Source organism: Hoplias malabaricus, chromosome 5 (assembly GCF_029633855.1).
Source record: "Hoplias malabaricus isolate fHopMal1 chromosome 5, fHopMal1.hap1, whole genome shotgun sequence".
Classification (NCBI taxonomy): Eukaryota; Metazoa; Chordata; class Actinopteri; order Characiformes; family Erythrinidae; genus Hoplias; species Hoplias malabaricus.
Genome location: NC_089804.1, coordinates 27,656,682 through 27,677,389, shown reverse-complemented (window position 1 = coordinate 27,677,389; position 20,708 = coordinate 27,656,682). Strand labels below are relative to the sequence as shown.

At 40.6% G+C, this 20,708-nt stretch overlaps 1 protein-coding gene across 2 annotated transcripts in view; it reads right to left on the bottom strand.

The window, feature by feature from the left end:
* The window catches only part of igsf21a (immunoglobin superfamily, member 21a), a 336,305-nt gene that overhangs the window by 102,009 nt on the left and 213,588 nt on the right, over positions 1–20,708 (bottom strand). For both annotated transcript variants that reach the window (XM_066671813.1, XM_066671814.1), the window contains exon 4: positions 20,387–20,505. In XM_066671813.1, coding sequence (XP_066527910.1) covers positions 20,387–20,505 — 119 coding nt within the window. The remainder of the gene's footprint in view (positions 1–20,386; positions 20,506–20,708) is intronic.

The window sequence follows — 20,708 nt, the reverse complement described above, 5'->3', positions numbered from 1 at the left end:
TATTTATTTTCCTTTCACTTACAAAGACATTCCTATTGTCCTTTCAACAAGATCCTAAATGTCAGAATAACATTTGTGGTGTGTCCTGAGCCTACTCAGAACGATTGGGCTCTAGGCAAGAACACAACTAGGTCAGGATGCCCATGTTTGCAGGACAGTAGACACTCACATTACACTCATTTATTTACTCACACTCACACTTGTTGGCAATCGACCTACAGATTTATGACTTTACATTGTGGCAGGGAACTGGAACAGCAAGAAGATACCCACTGAGACACAGGGAGAACACAAAAACCTTAAGAAAGTGACCTGAGCCAAATGTCATCCCAAGACCCAAAATCTGCAGTAGTGTGGCATAGACACTAATATTTGTTCCCCCATGCCACCCAACTATGGATTTGTGTCAATAATGTGACAAGTGTTTGTAGTATCTCCTCTGGGTCGGAGGGCTCAAGTAACAATGGAGAAACAACAAAAGAAAAGGTACACAGGCTGTGTTTTTAAACTTAGAAGGATCTCAGGCTTTACAATTCTAAATAAAAATCTCTTCAGCTCTCCTACTTAAAGCAATTACGTAGGCATGGTCTTCCAGGTTTTTTAGACCCCCTCATGTGCCAGAGCTATATATATATAATTAGTATTATATTAAATGTAAAATGGGGTGGAAATCATGATTTATTGGCTTGTAAAATATTTTTCTCCCTATATCTCCTAGTTATTGCAGAATGATAAAACACACATATTTCACATACAAATAAGCTCACCGGACCAATAAATAAATAAATAAATATATATTATAAATAATAGAAAAGGTCACCTGTGACATACCCAATAGTGTGCAATACCTCCATGAGCATGCATAATAGCTGGGATTCGATTTGGCATGTACTGGGCAAGTTTATGGGTGTCGACCACATCGATGTTCAGCCACTCTTGTATCAAAGAATTGCAGATTGTGTGGATGCCTTTCCTGGACAGATTAAAGTTTATCATGCCGTTCAGTCATGTTTCCAGGCCTGTGAATGCAAGGATATGGTACGTTCCTCGGTAAAAGGCAAGCGGTGTGGTTCAAAATTATGGTCAACTCAACAAAAAGGCCCATTTCTGCTTATTTAAAACACTCAAAGAACATCAGTCTCCTCCAGCTTGAAACACACCTCACACGCCATCCTCAATGAAGGCTTCCAGAGGTCTACAATGACTATGACAGCTAGAACCATTCAAACGCAGGCATAAATGAGATTCATCTAACCAGATAACTCCTTTCCAGTCTGCTTAGTGACCCATTTTCCCCACCTCAAATAAGATATTCACTGCACTGCACCACCTCTTCCACCACCTTAATCTATGCACTCATTGCCTAGTTTATTCATTGTACTCCTCACATATATTTATAGCCTGATCATCCTTGTGTAACACCATCTGCAGGAGCCTGAAATATCTACCACGTGTTTTTTTCTTTCTTTCTTTCTTAAAATGATACATTATATGTCCAAAAACATGGAGGGTAGGTGAATTGACTTCTCTAATAACTGTCCTGGTGTGTGAATGAATGTCTGTATGTGTGAGCCCAGATATGGATTGGCGCTCTATCCTGGGTTAAACCCTAGTGCCCGATGCAGTCCTCCAGGTGGATGGTCGTTCCTGGTTGAGAGTACGCTGTGCGCGTTTGGCTGCCGCTTCTCGCCAGTGTGTGTGTGTGTGTGAATTGAGCGTTCTGAGCAGTGTAGATTGTAAAGCGTCCTTGGGTGTCTAGAAAGGCGCTATATAAGTGTAACAATAATATGTTTATAAATGCAGTATTATGCAGAAGTCTTAAGCACCTAAGAAAATTATATTTAAACTATTGCCTTCTAAGTAAGCGTAGTGCTTGTATTTACTGTTATTATTTATAATTTTATACAAAAAAAAAAAGATAACAAACAAGAAATATAAGGTATTTAATAATCTCTATAAAGTAATAGGTGTGAGCGAGTTGAAAGAAGAATGTTTTGTTCAGGTTCTCCTTGAATGCATGAATTTGTTAAATGAACAGCACACATTATTTAAAATCATTATTTATTAACTGGTAAAGCTAGGTATTGGATGATAACCTCAAATAATACGTACTCCATGAGGAGAGATTTGAAAAAAGTTAAGCCAACACATTCTCACACTTACAATGTCACACTCAATGGAATAATGTTATTTGGATTTATTCTAACGTTGGACGTTATTGTTTGTTTGCTTGTTTTTACAAATAAACACTTACTGCTCAGATAAATAGCTTTTAATCTCTGGTGTCTAAAACATTTGCACAGTACTGTATATATAAATAATTGTATCTTTCCAGAATCCAAAAACTCGGAGCAAATCCACATTTGATAGTTGTACATGTGCTAGAACTTTACACCTGTAAAAGCATTTCTGTTTTTAGTACACATTATTTGTAATGGTGTTCATTACCCTGGTCCTCTCCATGTGAGGGATTCTGGTGGTCTTTAGACGAGAGGAGGGGCTAGGAAACATGATTTCAGCATAATGAGATCACTACGAGGTGAGATGATAAAGGGGACGTTCTGAGTGTCTATGCTAACCTTGAACGAAGCATTATGCCCACTCAGATACGCACATGATGGATCTGGTGTTTATACCGTCCTCGAGACCACCTTCCCAAGCCCACTGTCCTAGTGACCGTGTTGGGACGTGGAACGTGCCCAGCTCCAATGAGAAACAAGATACACACACACACACACACACATTTTCTGCCATTCATCACCCCAGAGGCCCTCTCTTCAGTTGTTGGTGTTAATACCAGCCCTTTCTTAATGCTGTGCTCTAAATATACACAACACTTAATTAAAGCCAAACTCCTCTAATAGATACACCTCTCTCTCTCTCTCTCCCACATGCACACTGGCTCTAACCTGCTCTCGCATTCCCTTTCTTTTCTGTGTTGCACCCTCTATCTCTCCATTTTTGATTGTCACACCCTTTCTCTCCCTCTATTTCTCTCTCTGTATGACATTCTCTTTGTGTCTTACCCTCTGTCTTAAACTAACTCACTCTGCATCTCAGTTTCTCTATCTCACTTTCTCCCCTTTGTCACTCGTTCCCTTTCCCAATGTCTGTCTCTCTTACACTCACTGTCTCTCTCACGGTAAGTCTCTCTCTCTCTCTCTCTCTCTCTCTCTCTCTCTCTCTCTCTCTCTCTCTCTCTCTCTCTCTTTTTCTCTCTCTCTCTCTCCCTGTCTGTATACAGTATAAATACCGGGTCCTGCTGTTTCTTGAAGGGTGTCTTCTCAATTACCTCATTGCTCTCTCTCCTGTAAAGGTTAAAACGAAGGATTTCTAGCTTTTACGTGACAAGCCACATAAACACGGCTGCGGATGCTCTTCACTGTGACAAACTACAAGCGGCGCCGCCTGCCTTTTTTACAGCTCGGTGATAAAACATCAGAGGTCAGTGGGACAACGTGCTCAAACGTTTCCTAAAAAAGGACAAATCGCTGGACAAAGTGGAACCGCCCGTGAATACCAATCATACGACACCAAAGACAGCAGCCTCTACCCTTAAAAATGCTAAATCGCACTGTACAAACATCCTGGGAAGTCTACAGTAACTTATGTGCAGCTCAGATTCGTTCAGGGTAATGTTAGTACACAGCATTGTACAGTCACCTACTGTCACTATACAGCATGGGCATCGTACTCAAGGCTAGTCCACCTAGAATGATACTACAGATGGGCTACTGAAGTGACACGCTGCAATTTGTAATAAATAATAACTACAAAAAGTGGTGGACAAAAGTGATGAGTCTTGGCTATTGCTTATGATGTCAGATACTAAATATGCTTATGTAATACACAGTTATGGCACCAAAACTGTGTTATGTAACCTCTGAAGTTTTGGGAGAAAGATAAACCCCACACTTCTGATTATCTGTCTTTGTATAGAGACCTTGTCCAACATCTTTATTTCTTTTTTGGATTTTTTTTATTTTTCTTCTGCTTGGCTCTCTGCTGTTTGCTCATCCAGCTGAGCAGGGAGGTGGAGGGTTCAGCTTTTCAGCCTCAAACAAGAATCCACACAGGACCCAAAGCCAAAGCAGCTCAGATATCTCTCCAAACCTTTATCTCCGTGCCCTCCGTTCAATAAAGTCATAGCCACGGCCTGTACACACAGTACTGGCTATGATACTGGCATTTGCTTCAGTTTGATGCATTGCACATACCGCCCTGTAGGGCAGACTCCCACACTAGATACAGATTTGCTCATTTTAACCCTTAAATGTCACTGTAGTCACCAGTGGTAGCAAAAACGAGATGCAAACTCATGCTAATAAGGTCATGAAGTGATTAAATGCAGAGCAATAATGTAGAGATATCACCACTGCTAGCACTAAAGTAGACATGGTATAACAAATGCTCTCTCTCTCTTTCTCTCTCTCTCTCTCTCTCTCTCTCTCTCTCTCTCTCTCTCACCTTTTAACTGAACTGAAACCTTTTGCCTTTTACTGAATAGTCAGAGTTGTAGGCGAGGGTTGTAGGCTATAGCACTGTAGTCAAGAATACAATACAGCAACCACACCACACAGCAACTCCTTTTCCAAAAGTGAACACAGTTATTGTGTCTTTCTGATCCCTCTGTGGTGAAAGTACCAACAAAACAGCATAAATCTCCCCATTTCTACAGCTTTATTGAGAATGACTGGTTTCAGCACCTGTTCCTTTAAATGATAATGAGCCACAGCTCAGTTCAGCAGGAATGAGGAGCAAGGAGCAGAATCTATGGATTTTAGCCATTTTTCTCTTGGTTCTCTTTCTTCTCCATGTCGTTTTTCAACATTTTTAAATAATTACTCTTATTTCTAAGTGCTCAGTGTGTGTGTGTGTGTGTGTGTGTGTGTGTATTTCTTCTTCCCCCCAACTCTGTTTAACCTTCTCTTTGCACTCTAACATCCATCCATCCATTATCTGTAACCGCTTATCCAATTTAGGGTCGCGGGGGGTCCAGAGCCTACCTGGAATCATCGGGCGCAAGGCGGGTGCACTCTAACATAATTTTTACAATTTATTTTTTGCTAAAGACCCCAAAAAAGGTTTCAAACAAAATTTGATATGACTGATAGTCCAGTCTGATAGTTCAGCACAGTCCAGCACTCAAAAATCGAATGGTACTGTGTATATTAAATGGATTTCTCTCACCCTGACTTGGCTTGGGGTTGAGGCTAGCAATCAATAGGAGAGAGGCTGAGAATAAAAACCCTCGAAGTTACATAGTGCAGTTTCTGCAGTGCTGAGTCTGGAATAGGAAAGATAGACACTCTCTTCACCCTATTTACAGGGTGGTCACATTGGGTTATGACAATGATTCTGAAGCTGTAGTTTTAGGCTAAACATACTACCTAGTGTTGCTTTCACAGATATAATACTACCATTTTAAATACTGTTATTGCATTTAGATCCTGAGCTTGGGTTTCGTGAGGTTCGCCCAACATTCCGAGTAGGAATTCTGACTTCTGGAGCCATTCAAATTGATATTTTCTACTTGTAACTCTGTAATTCTGCCATCCAAGTTCAAATGGAATGCTGCATTAGATACAAGCAAGGGCATTTGGAAACAATTGGATTAAACAAGATTTGCCATGTCACGTCAGGAGAAAATGCACTGGACTCATGTGAGATGAAGCTTATATTGTGTCTAAAGACAACAAACATCAAGTAAAACATAATAAAAGCACAGTTCACCAAATAGTTATTGTTGTAGTATACAGCCATCTTTAATTTGGCTAGAAAACTAAATTGAGGCCATTTGGGCAGAGGCCATTTTGTCTGATCCCAATTCTGGCAGTTTGCCTGAGGATGTCCTAAAATGGATGTTTAACCGTAAGTGTTTTATTGTACATCTTTCTACAGCATTACTTTATCTGACATGTTCAGCCAGCTCAGCTCAACAGCTAGGCGTCTAAACAATTTTATATTAGGTACAACAGCTTTGGCATTTTATAAGACATTACAATATTGTGTAGTCTATTATCTGTGTGCATTTTAATTATGTAATAATATATGGGAATCCTAGACTTTTTTTATAGTTTGGTAGGAATATGTCAATAAATAAACAACAGTAACCAGTCAAGTTGCCTCCACTTGGAGGCAGTAGCTGAGGTAACAATCAATGAAACTAGGACTAGTATATAATGGAAATCTGAAACTTTCTTTACATGTTTCCCATATAGTGCAAATCAAATGTAAATATACTCCTTTCTTTAGCTCTGATAATATGCCACTAAATGCAAACAAAACATTATGAATATACAGGAGTTAAACCCTGGATTCCCAAATCTGCGTGTGAAATCAGTGTGTTAATTAAACGTGATTCCACAGCAATTTTGATATTGACGTGAACGTGCTGTTTATTCAACTTCTTCATATACAGCCAACATTAAATCAAGATGCATATAAGCAGCTTTTGCCCAGAGGTTTAAATCACTCAAGCGAATAATTAGCCCAGTTAATTGACCCAGCCTTGGGTTTCCTACGAAAGCGTTCTGGGGCTTTGCTGAAAAGTCAACATCAGTATGACTGGCGCATCAGCTTGATGGAGAATAGATGAAACACAATCAGAACTCAGCTCTGTCTCATCATTAAAAAATCAAGCTACACTATATGCCCATGCTTTCAAAACATTTCAGGATTTTCTAGCTGAGAGTAAATGATGCCAGTTCGTCTTATCACCATATGAATAAGTTAGCAAAGCAGCTCTAAGTATGTCTCAAGAGTTCTTCACCCACTCACTCACTGCCGCTTCTGTCCAGACTTTGGACTGTCTAGACGCTGTCTAATTTCAGCATTTAGTCTCATCTGCAGACAACCTCATTTGCCATATTCAAACGCATTCAAATTCAACTCCCTGTACACTGAATATGATCTTAGTCAAGCACTTGCTGACTTCTCTGTCTGACTAGATATCTTTGCAAGTTTTGTTATTTCAAAAGGCAGGGATGTTTTAAAATAAATAAGAAATTTAAATATGTAAGCCTAAACTCACAAACCTGCTACATCAGAGGTCTGCAAGTACATGTTTCTGCGCACACAAGGCGCAAAAGGTTGTGTCACTGTCACACAGCTACAGACTTGAAATTAGCACATTTTGAAAATTAATTTATTAAGAAAAAATATATATGATATAAGGGCGGCACGGTGGAGCAGCGGGTAGTTTCGCAGTCTCACAGCTCCAGGGGCCTGGAGGTTGTGGGTTTGATTCCCGCTCCGGGTGACTGTCTGTGAGGAGTTGGTGTGTTCTCCCCGTGTCCGCGTGGGTTTCCTCCTGGTGCTCCAGTTTCCTCCCACAGTCCAAAAACACACGTTGGTAGGTGGATTGGCGGCTCAAAAAGTGTCCTTAGGTGTGTGTGTGTGTGTCTGTGTTACCCTGTGAAGGACTGGCGCCCCCTCCAGGGTGTATTCCTGCCTTGTGCCCAATAATTCCAGGTAGGCTCTGGACCCACCGCGACCCTGAATTGGATAAGGGTTACAGATAATGAATGAATGAATGAATATATGATATACTTAATAAAAACTGCACTTTAGAAGCAAATACTTGCATTTAGTTATTTCCTTATATCTGTAGCCAATGCACAAATCACATTTCCAGAAACACTGGGATTCTATGTAAAATGCAACAGAAACAAGAATCTGTTGTTTGTTAATTCTCTTAAGATGACAAAAAAATGTACAATGAAAAATTTTCATGTGTATTCATTGTCCAACTTGCCAACTTAGAATTTGATGCCTGCAACACATGCGATTACACAAATGTGTTAAGGACAGAGAATGTTTACAACTCTGTAACGTCACTTTTCCTTTTAAATACACTTAGTAATAGCTTGGGAAATTAAGAAACTAATTGTTGAAATTTTGCAAGTTGACATTCTTCCTGTTCTTGCATTAAACAATAATTTAGCTAATTAACATCCAGTGGTTCATGCAGTCAAGCACATGCAATCTGAGTCTACAAATGGACACTGTTGTAGCATGTACGGGATGAGGCCTGGAATTGTCCTGCTGAAATAATCATGGACTTCCCGGTAAAAGCACCTCCTTGACTGTAAGTGTCTAATTAAGATTCCAATATGCAACCCCATAGCAGATATTGTCTTTTGTAGCTCTCACTGAAAATTAATCTGATCGTTTGTCTTGCTTTTGTCAGTAAAGAAATGTTCAAGATAATTAAACAATCACAGGTTCCTGATTTTCTAGAACTGCTTGGAGTTATTTTACCATTTTTTATTGTTTAATTTGGCTTCAGATGTTCTTGAATACAACTAATACATACAGACAGATGGTGTGAGAACCTTGCAAAAGAGGGAGATACTATTCTCTGTTGAATGCAACAGTTAATAAAAGCCCCATATTGGCCAAGAGAGCCTACAAGATCAATAACACATTAAACTTCTTCCTAATATCAATCAGCTCTTTTCAATTTGTGTTGTAACTGCTAAGACAATGCGACTGAGATATGCAGAGCATCTGTCCTCTTATTAAAAACCTTGATGATGACATATGGATTGTAAACATGGTGCAGACTGAGTGTTTTCATCACCTTCTCTCTGCCGTTAGGTTAATAAAGAGTTGCCAGCACGGTTTCAATCAATCTTAAATGTTTGATTGAGAATTGAGAATTGGTTGAGAATTGAAAAGTTTTCTAACAATGTAGGCTACAAGTACACAAGTCAATGAGCTGGCTGTTATAGAGTGATGTATGAAAGAGGATGTGAAGGGCTTCTATAGTGTGTGTAGGTCAGTCTCAGTGTCATAGAGACTAAAAAAATGTGCCACTTAAGAGACAATTTGCTTGAGTAGATGTAGAGGCACTCCTTTCTGAGGACACTCTGTTAAAGATCATTTTCCACGTGCTTTCAGGTGATATTTTACTGGCTAAGTGTTTCATTGTCTAACCTAATGACAGAGGCAGAATCCACTCTTAAACCCGCTGGCCAATTTATAGGAAACCCTACGCTCGCATTTAATGACAGAGAGGTCTAGTGTCCAAATAGAATATGAAAACATGGTAATAAAATTAATAATCATAATATCTATAGTCAGAATCTGACCAATGTTGACTGGTGGAGTGTGCAGCTAACACATTTAACTTACTTGTAATTGCACCTTTACAAAATGTGTTGACCATCATTTAATGGTTGTCATTTTCAGTCAAAGTGTCATTTGTTTATTTCTAAAAAAAAAAAAAAGTGACAAGCACAGGCTGCTACTAAAAGTAGTGCATGTCCCATTTAATGCAAGGCTAATATGGTTATGGTTGTATATTTAGGAGTATGTCTAATGATATGGCTAGGGTTAGTGTTAGGTTAAGGGTTAGGCTCAGGGTTTGTTTATTTGTGGCATCATTGCAGCACATACATTTCACCCTGGAGTACCACAAAAACATTACATCAACACAGTGCACCGACGTGTTAGTTACAAACATGTCTACAAGTTTGTTTTGACATTGTGTTCAGGGTTGAGGCAAGCATGAAGCCAACTGAGAAAGAGCCCTGATGAAGAATACACTTCATATGACGGCTCTTTTACAGTGCCCTCTGGTGGAGTATAGTTTTTCTTTTAGTATAGTGAGAAGAATTACATATGAGAATGAGTATGGGGATAAAATAATTTGCAAATTATTATTCCTAATTTATTTTCAAAATGTTTTCAATTATTGGAATAATCTGGTAGTTGAGCCCATTAAAATGTAGAAAATGTTATAAAGTAAATGTGAAACTAAGGTACATCTGACACCGTAGAAAGTAAAAAAAAAAACATAAAATAAAATGAAACACAGGCATGTACAACTGCTTCAAATACTTAATAAAAACTATGTGAGCAATGGGCTAAGTAAAGGAAAGGATCATTTACATACAGTAATGAATGTACAGTAATCAGAGCATTTGCAGTAGCAGTTGTGTGGGATGTGTCCTGCCTGTGGGCACTGAGTAGACACTGTGTGGGCTGTATCCTGTGGGTAGAAGTGGTTTTTAAATCTGCTGGACTGGGCTCTAATGCTGCAGTCGCTCTTGCCAAACCCTGAAGGGAAGTTTGTGGTTGCGTTGGGTTCTTGAATTATTGTGCAGGTTTTATTGAACCGGAGCTTGAGGTTAATCTAGTCAATAGAGGATAGGTATGATCCTGTCATTTTATTGTTTTTTTTTTCTTTTGCTCGGATTTCAACACACTCTGGACAGAATGAAACAATGCTGTGGTGTTACTGCAGTGACACTATAGAAGAAACCCTGTCATCCCCTGCATATACAGTACACCACAGAATGAAATAACATCCTCCAGGGCCTTGGTGCAATACACCACAGGGGCTGTGTTCAGTGGACCACACAGTACAATTGACCAAGACAAGTATTACACAGTGATTTTCAAAAAGACAATGCAGTGGATCTCTACATCACTGTATAATAACCACATAACAGTACAAAAACTAAACCTGAGACTGTTAAATACATTTTAAATGAGTGCAATACAGCTTAGCTATAAATAACCAGGCAATGCATGCAATAGATAATCAATTACAGATAACAACATAGTAATAAATTCAAGTAAAATTAATATAATATTATCAGCCCTGGTGTAATGGGCCCCTGGCAAATATTAATTTTGGTTTTTAAAGGCCATGATCAATCAGCTCTTGTGTTATAGACCCCTGAGCAGTCGGTGCTGGTGTTATGCCTCACTGACCAATATCAACTTTGGTTTTACAAAACCATGATCAGTCAGCTCTGGTGCTACTGCTCCCTGGCCAATCGAAATGCTTCTGGTGTAATGGACTCCCAGCAAATATCAACTTGGACTGTACAAGGTAATAATGAATCATCTCTGGTGCTACTGGCCCCTGCCTATTAAGCTTTGGAAGTACAGGCCCAAGACAAATATCAACTGTGATTTAACAAGGCTATGGTCAATCAGCTCTGGTGCTAAAGGCCCCTTCACAATCAGCTCTGGTGCTACAGCCTCCTTACCACTCAGCTCTGGTGTTATAGACCCCTGACCAATATCAGTTTAGTGGTTGTTTGCCAATGACCAATATCAGCTTTGGTATTATAGGCCCTGGCTTATAAGATCTAGATCTACAGGCCCCTGACCAATCAACAAAAAGTGGCATTGTGCTGCTAGGATCTGGACACTTAGCAAATCGAATCTGGTGTAATGGGCCCTGGCCAACAGTAGTTGGTGTAACAAATGTTTAGTCAGTCAGTTCTGTTATCGACTTTTAGCCAATTAGCTCTGAAGTTTCTGTCCCCTGGTTGGATAGTCCCCTCTGCTGTTAATCTGTGGTCTCCTACCATTGAAAATATATATATTTTCTTCTCGTTATGAATATCTGCATAATTATATATCCTTAATAATTTGGGTTATGTACCATTTTAAGATTCTCAATGATTATTTTAATGAAGAGCAAGGGAATGAGTAGAAAAACAAACAATTTAAGAAAAATAGGAAATTTGCTATACATCCATGTAAATATAGTTGTAGTTAATATGTAATTACAGAATTAGCATTAACTGTTACATATATTAATTTACATTAACATATTATTTACAAATGCTATTTCACTAGCCAATGACTTTAAGCTTTATGAACCCAACCATATCTGCTGTCATTAGTTTGCAACAATGCTCTTCTGTTGCAGGCCTTTGGCCCATCAGGTCTGGTGTTATGGGATCCTTGGCCAATTTGCTCTGGTGTTTTGGACTCTGGGTCAATCTGCTCTGGTGCTATTGGCGTCCTGCAAATCACCTCTTGATTTATCAGTCCATGACCAATCAGTTGTGAATGTATGGGCTCTTTGCCAATCAGATATGGTGTTAATGGGCCCCCTGGCCATGCATCAGCTATTCCAGAGCAATGGTCGATCACGTCTTCTGCTCAGTTCCAGTGTTAAAGGCCTACAGTGAATAAGAATTTGGCAGTTTGCAGGGTGTCTGCAGAGCAAATGGTGACATTTCAGACCAGACTGCTTCATGATTTCTGCCAAATTCTTGTGTTGTGTATTTTCCAAACTGCCGGGTTGTTTATTTATTTATTATTATACATTTTTCAGGAATTTTCCACTCATTGTTTTTGCCATTTTACAGCAGTCCAAGGTGAATCGAGAGTGAGATTTTGAACTGAGGGAACAGCCTTGGAAATTATTGACCCATTTTTACCACCTAATGCTAATGTGTATGAGTATATTGGGCCTATATTGGGCCCTGTAATAAAAACAAACACCTCCTCACTGATCTAAATTGTAAATGCGTCAAAGACTTTAATATCGATCGGTCAGCACTTGACCACAACGCCAACAAGCAGGCCTTCTGGAAAGTTGGGAGTTCAAAGCAAAGGCGCTAGAAAGTTGGGCATGAGGGTGAAGGAGAGCGTCAAAGACGTGGAGAATTTGGAATAATTCAGCCTTCTGAGAGTGAATAATTGAATAATTGGCAAGGATTCATTTAAATGATAATTCTTATTTATGAAGCCCTTTAAAAAATTTAAACATTCTCGGTACAAGGCTTCCTATTAATTAACTTTTTTCGCTCGTTTTCATTCTCTCGCTCTTGCTACATTTCCCACCCCCCCCCCTCCCCTACTTCCCCTTTTCCCTCACCATCTTCTCCTCACTACCCGGTGAACTTGGCACACTAATAGGTTATGAATAATTCTGTTTCAGCTTAGATGGCAATTAGCCACAATGCTAGAGGCCATTCTTCATCCTCAGTATGGGAGTGGGGATTTAAGAGCCAGCTGAGCGCAACGACACACACCCATGGCATTCACACACACACACACACATTCACACACGCCCATATATGTACACTTCTCCTCCACCTCCTAAATGATTAGGTGGATAGATTGGGCGAACACACTTTCATTGATAAAGTGCAGTCTATTAGCATCAATGAAAAATATACTCCCTCTACCAGCATTACTCATTCATGTAGAGGTGGCCCCGTGGCCCCTTCCATGTCGGCAGTTAACAGACTCGGCGGCATTATCTGCATGTGCTTTTTATAACGTTACACTTATATAGCGCCTTTCTAGAAACCCAAGGGCGCTTTACAATCAATACATGCATACTGGCAAGAAGCGTCAGCCAAACGTGCATAGCGTACGCTCAACTAGGAACGACTGTCCTAGTCACTAGGGTTTCATCCAGGATAGAGCGCCAATCCATATCTGGGCTTGCATACAGACATTCATTTACATACACATCAGGACAGTTATTAGAGAAACCAATTCACCTAACCTTCAAGTTTTTGGACTGTGGGAGGAAGCCGGAGAGCCAGGAGGAAACCCATGCATACACAGGGAGAGCATGGAAACTCCACCCAGATGGGACTTGAACTCAAGATCTCAGTGCTGGAAGGCAAACGTGATAACCACTAAGCCACTGTTCTTGTGTTTCTGCAGCTGCTCTTGCTCTTCAGAAGGTAGATAGGGCCCAAAGAATAGAGAAGAAGGCATGGGACCAGGACTGGCAGTATAATGTTGGTTGGTGGGGGTGAAGAGTGAAGTAAATAGGCTTTTTCCTCCTTCTGTATCCATTGCTGAATTGTCCTTGAGCAAGGCACCTAAACTCCAGTTGTTCCATGGGTGCTGAGATGTGTGTTTCCACTGTCACAGGTGGAGTAACATTTCTCACACAACCCAGCATCAGGCAAGAGTCCTATCAACACAGTGATCCTTGCTTTCAATATTTTGTTGTAGTGTGTAGACTTATGGTTGATCAATGTTTAGTGCTATGCACTATTAGGCTTCTCATTGTCCTTAGTAATAAAGATCAGGGGGATTAGTGAACAAACAAACAAAGAAAATTAGTAAAGAATCACTAAAACTTTAAACATTCAGAACTTTTATATTTGTTTAAGCCATTCTTCTGAAACCAAAGTATCATGTTAGTTTTTCTAATGTTTAGTACTCTTACACTGTGTTTATAAATGCTTTATAAATTATTATAATCCTTCATTCATTCATTCAGATCTGTAACTTATCCCGTTCAGGGTTGCGGTGGGAGGGAGGGTGCGCCAGTCCTTCACAGGGTAACACACACACACATATTCACTCACACCTATGGACACTTTTGAGCAGCCAATCCACCTACCAAGGTGTGTTTTTGGAGGGAGGAAACCAGAGAACCCAGAGGAAACCCATGTGGACACAGGGAGAACACACCATTCTCTTCACACAGTGTGACCCGGAGTGGGACTTGAACCCACAACCTCCAGTTCACTACCTGCTGTGCCACCGTGCCACCAATTATTATTATTATTATATAATAAAATATATAATATTATTAATTAATTCATTCATTAATTCATTATCTGTAAGAGCTTATCCAGTTCAGGGTCACAGTGGGTCCAGAGCCTACCTGGAATCATTGAGCGCAAGGCGGGAATACACCCTGGAGGGAGCGCCAGTCCTTCACAGGGCAACACAGACACACACACATTCACTCACACACTCACACCTACGGACACTTTTGAGTCGCCAATCCACCTACCAACGTGTTATTTATTTATTTATTTTTTGGACTGTGGGAGGAAACCGGAGCACCCGGAGAACACACCAACTTCTCACAGCCAGTCACCCGGAGCGGGAATCGAACCCACAACCTCCAGGACCCTGGAGCTGTGTGACTGCGACACTACCTATGAATACCACTATATATGAAGGAGCTCCCAGCATGCCTAGCATTGTGTGTGTGTGTGTGTGTGTGTGTGTGTGTGTGTGTCGGATGTCGGACGCACACACTAATAACACATACGTTTATTTAAGATATAACAAAAGCAAAGACAAACAACGGTGGAGAAACCGCGGAGACAGACAAACTAGACTGATTACCTTGACAAATGAAACGAATAATAGTAAAGACAGACTAGACTTAGAAAACATGACACGGGAAAACAATGACCAATCAACCAGGAAGTGACATGAGGACTTAAATACCTGACACAGACAAGACACACCTGGAACAGATAATGAGGGGGAAGGATCACCATCGAGACTGACGAGGACGAGGGTGGAGACACGAACAAAAACAAACAGAGCCATGTGCTAAGAGAACACATGGCAGGGAAAACAGACACGACAGGACAAGGGCATGACATCATCACAGTATTTTCATGTTAACTCTGTCAATAACTGTATGATTCCTTCTGGGTAAAATGTTGTATTTATACATTAAAACGTGCAGAAAAATCTACTTTACTATTCTTTACCATTTTTTACAGATTTATTTTCACAGTAATAATTATAAACCAAAGAGTTCTTGTGCATTCTGTATTAACTTACACCTTGCAACTGTATCTGTTAAAGTGAAATTCTGGCAACCACAGCTGTCAGTATTTTACAGTAGTATACCGTAAATCTGAATGGTGTTCCATCACTCCAGTGAAAACAGTATTCCACTGTCCAATACATAGGGGCTTTATACTCTTCTAACTGACAATAGGCATTGAGCAAGGGCCTGAGCTTCATCTGCAGCTGCTCTACAGCATCCCGTTTCATGTAATACTATTTTATGTGGATGACCTTTGCACCAATGCTCTATGTTCTCTTCCAGTTCTTAACAGAATCCTGGTGTTTCTGAATGTATGGTATCTACACTCTCCCCAGAAATGTCTCCACATGTTTCCCTGAGCTACGAGCCAGGAATAATTCAACAAAACATAAGAAGCAATGTTTCTCCAGAGCGCAGCTGCAGATCCTGGAAACTTTTAAGAGCCGAATCAGAAAGAAGATTAGATTCTATTATTGATCACACTGTTCAGAAATAGTAGTGCGGAAGAATGTGGAAGGACATTTTTCCCGGTGCTGACCGTAGCCTTTCGAAATCGCCTCAGTGAAAAAGAGCTGTCTTTGGAACTGAGGCCAAATGCATTATTACCAATTGCCCTTATGATTAGTGACTTCAGCCACAGTGCAGCCAATGTAGACATTTTGGAATGCAGAGTTTGTACATAAATGTCTGGGACATCTGCAAATAGGAAGAGACTACTCATAATCCTAGTATCTTCATAAGAAAGGCTGGATGAGCAAGCAGCCTCCTAACTGATCTAGTATTAGTTTATACTTGAGTAAAGGAAGTGGAGTGTAAAAACTACAACTTGTCTTTACTAGAGGACACAGTATCATTCATTTGCAAATAACCCTGAGCTGGAGCCTAGCGGCGATGCTGATTATAGACACGGATGCCGGCTATATATCATTAATACATCTTAAGCTGTCGTTTGAGAGTTATAATCAAGGTTCACCATAATTGCTATCAGATCACATTCATCACAAACATAAGCCTGTGCTGTTATAGATACAGAAATAGCTCCACGGCCACTTTCACTGACACTTGGAACGCTATAAATATTACTGCCATTCAGGCAGACAGCACTGGTTCAAGTAAGATAAAATATATAAGAATCCAAACGTAGATTATATGGTTATATGGAGCGAGTATTTGGGTTTAGCCTTATCACTTTGGTTTCAAATCAGAGTGTGTCACACATTCTAATATTCAACACTTGTTGCCCTACTGTCTATAGAGGTGCACTTTGTAGTTCCCCAAATACACAGTGTAGTTCAACTGTTACTCTGTATACTTTATTAGACCATTTTGACACTATTTGGACTAGAAAATGATAACAATGAAATATCTTAACTTTAACAGGAACATAAACACAAAATGAGCATGTACACAAATGCCCCCTTGTGCAGGCTTTATGTTGAGCTGCAACCCAGACTGTGTAGTTGCCCCAGCTACTGCCATTCTACCTTTTATTGGTGATTCATTCATTCATTCATTATCTGTAAGCGCTTATCCAGTTCAGGGTCGCAATGGGTCCAGAGTCTACCTGGAAGCATTGGGTGCAAGGTGGGAATACACCCTGGAGGGTGTATTCTGTCTGTTCACACAGACATTCACTCACACCTACGGACACTTTTGAGTTGCCAATCCACCTACCAATGTGTGTTTTTGGACTGTGGGAGGAAACCGGAGCACCTGGAGGAAACCACACAGACACAGGGAGAACACACCGACTCCTCACAGACAGTCACCTGGAGCGGGAATCGAACCTCCAGGTCCCTGGAGCTGTGTGACTGCGACACTACCTGCTGCGCCACCGTGCTGCCCTTTATTGGTGATTATCATTTCTTATTTTATCTCTACCCCTTGTTTTCAAGTGTCATCAATGTAACAGAGTTACAGGGTTTAGTGGCAAAAATCATCCCCATACGAAGCGGCCCTTCAGGAGCTGGATCCATCAGCATAACACAAATGAAAAAGAGCAGTGCTTCATTTCCCGTTTAATTGCGGTGTTCTGTACGCAGCTCTGCACTGGTCCGCTGTGGTAGGAGTTCAGAATTGTCCAACAATCATATATTATCACCCACTCCTACCTCTTCTGTGATATGAAACTGTGTTCAGCTTTTAATATCTCAGATATCATTTCAAAGATCCACTTTAAATGCTGTGGTAATATCAGGCACTTGAATGTAATTGATTCACCATTTAAGGTGGAACTATCAACTAGCTGCTACCGAGTAATCAACTTACTAGTGATGTTTTACGATTCTTATAATAGATGGGATCTGCTGGGCACACTGGGAGCTCCCCCATGAGTCCAAGTCTTTGGCAGTTAACCGCCCCCCATCCCCACGTACCCCCACAAATACACAAAAACAAAACATGGAATTTACATTAATTTTTACACAATATTTTGGCCACATCAGTTATATTTTGTAAATAGTAAATATCTCAATTTTGTATTGCGATATATATCAGGTGACAAAATGTGTGATATTAAAATATTTCAGTGTGGATTTGATGGCACTCAGCCTGCAAATTATAGAAGCCAGGTGCTGATGTAGAGTGATTAGTTCTGGATCACGAAAGCCACTACAATTCATGCTAAAACTATTGCATCCTACACCATTTCAGAGAATGCAGTTACCCAGCCTAATTCTGGGTGGCTGACAACCCCCTGTAGCCCAAGGCAGGCCACGTGGCATGCTGACCTTTGTCTAATATTCAACAACTCCAAAGAATCCAATTTCATTTCATGCTTTCTATGGAAATTATACTGTACAAGCACTGTGTAACAATTGAATATCTGTCCATAATGGATCCATGGTAGTAACAGAAAAACAAATGTTTGGACCTTATTTCTCCAGAGCAGGAACAATAGAGCGTTTTCTAGACTTTTTAAACATATATTAAAAAAATAAAACTAATAATAATAACACATTAACACCACGAGCCTCATACTTTTCTCCATGAGCTGATGAAAGTGTAGCATAATCGTGTGTGTGTGTGTGTGTGTGCGCGCGCACGAAGGAGCTTTATTTCCCCCCAAAATTCCCTTCAGCACAACACAAACACTGGCACAGAGAGGAAGTTCAAGTGAAGACACCAATACTCCACACACACACACACACACCCCAGCTTGTTCAAAGGCCCTTATCACACCCAAGCAGCCCCCCTAATGGCGTTCTTACTGAGTAAATGTCATTACACACACACACACACACACACACACACCCTCGCTCTTGCTTCATATTACTAATCACTGACAGAAGATGAAGCACTTCCACCAGCCATGTGACGGAGAATGGTTGAAAGCCCATGACACAGCGCTTACGCCCTGAAAAAACACAGCCGCTAAAAGTAGCAGCTAGCATCTTGTAATGATTTCATTATGTCCATAACAGGCCTCATTTCGCTCCCCCTATCATTCCACCCTCCTCTTTGGAAGGAAAGAATAAAAGACGGATCTCTTCTGCTGATGCAAGGCATCCAAATCACGAGGCTAATCACTGTTCGCAGCTAACAGAGAAAAGAAGGAATCAATGCTTGGACCGTGGAACACAGTTTTGATAGCTGTTAAATTCAATGAGCAGGTTTCTAAAGCAATCAGGGGGTTTTAGCACCTGGAAAGAAGCACATCATATTTCAAATAGTCTTTTTTTCCCTTTTTGTATAAATATTTTCTATAATGTGCAGCCCTCATCCAATGATTATGTGCTCATCTAATTTATGCTTCATAGAGCAGGTCATCCATATGAGGGTGGCCAGGTTTAAAGCAGGTTTAGGACATAATATCTGATGTTTATGTGCCACTAGGTGTCAGTATAATGCTGCATCATAAATTGAAAAAAGAATCCTAGGAGAGGTATATTGCCTTCTTATAAAGGGTCAATGCCACCCCCCACCCCTACCCCTCCCCCTCCCACTCCCACCCACCATCACACAACATAACATCAGCCAATATATTGTTAAGCTATCTTCACATAACATACCATACATACCCTACATAACAGGGGCAATAGTGTTCTCCTCCAAGTGTGTCGAGCTGTTTTTTTGCCTGAAGCAGTTTAAAAACTAAAGCAGTTGCTTGCTTCCATCCTCTGGAAGGAAATGTGTGCTAGTTAAATGTGCCCTTCTAGAGATCTCTACCAACTTTGAAAACTTCACAGTGTTTGTGATAGGAACCAGACATCCTTAACTCCTTTAAACGGTTCTACCCAGATGCACAAAGACCTTATAACCAGACTGCACATCTGGGGACACCTTGTTAAACTGTTAGTGTTGGACTGTGGTTCTGCATTGCTAACAAGGACATGCCCCCTATAAAACCTGTCCCCAATTTCTTCAGCTCCAAGCTCTGTGAACATAGAATCGATAACGCAAGAAAACAGCCCTCGAGCTGGTTGATAAAACCCACTCTCAGTTTATTCCCACCCTAATAAGTCTGCACTCACAACCCAGAGTTAATCAGAAGATACTTATAATTATCTCCAGATGTTCTGGTTATGAGATCACATCTGGATTCCTCAGACTGTTGCACAGAAAGCCAACCTTGACCACATCTTTGTGGCACTGCTACACACTGCTACTACAACGGCAGTCTTAAAATGGGGTTCTTCAAGGGCTCTTTACTTAAGGCAAAAGTTATATTTCGAACCGTGAAATCTGTGGTAAAATTGCTCTTGAGACTGATGGAGAATGTGTTTAAAATGGATCTTATAGCACCTTTTTGTTTGAGGATGAATTTTGCACCAAACAGGTCCCAACATCACTGATCCTGTGTGTTAAAACAAGGCTGTCTATTGGTTTCCTTGGTTCTAACCATTTCTGATATTGCAGGGCTATTTGACAGCTCAACACGCTTGGAGGAGAACACGCTAAATGCCTGTTCTTTTATGCTTACATGTCCATGCGTTGCCTAGCAACATGACAGATGATAAGCATGTCTTGTGTTTTATCAGGCAGCTGTATTTTCATTGTTTATGTTTTATCAGCTTATGAAAAGTTTGAAAAATGCCCCACAGTCCAAGAACCATCGCAGAACTTTGCTCGTGTACTCACACATGACCGTGAGAAAGACGTTCCCTGATGCCAGCACCACCTTTTCCCTGGTGGCCCGGTCGTAGATGCCCACGTGGCACTCATATGGGCCGTTATCTGAGATCCGCACCTCAGGGAGCCTGGAAACACAGAAAGGAAAACAAGAGGTAAATCAAAGCAGCTTTTATTCAGCACTAATGCTCACTTTGATCCACTTATATCCCTGCTTAATTGGTCCGAGTCGGAGTATTGATCCGTTGGAGTCCAGCCGTAGTGAGAAACCTTCATGTCCTGTGATACTGTATCTCCAGAGACCTTGTTCATAAACAACCTTGACGGCTAT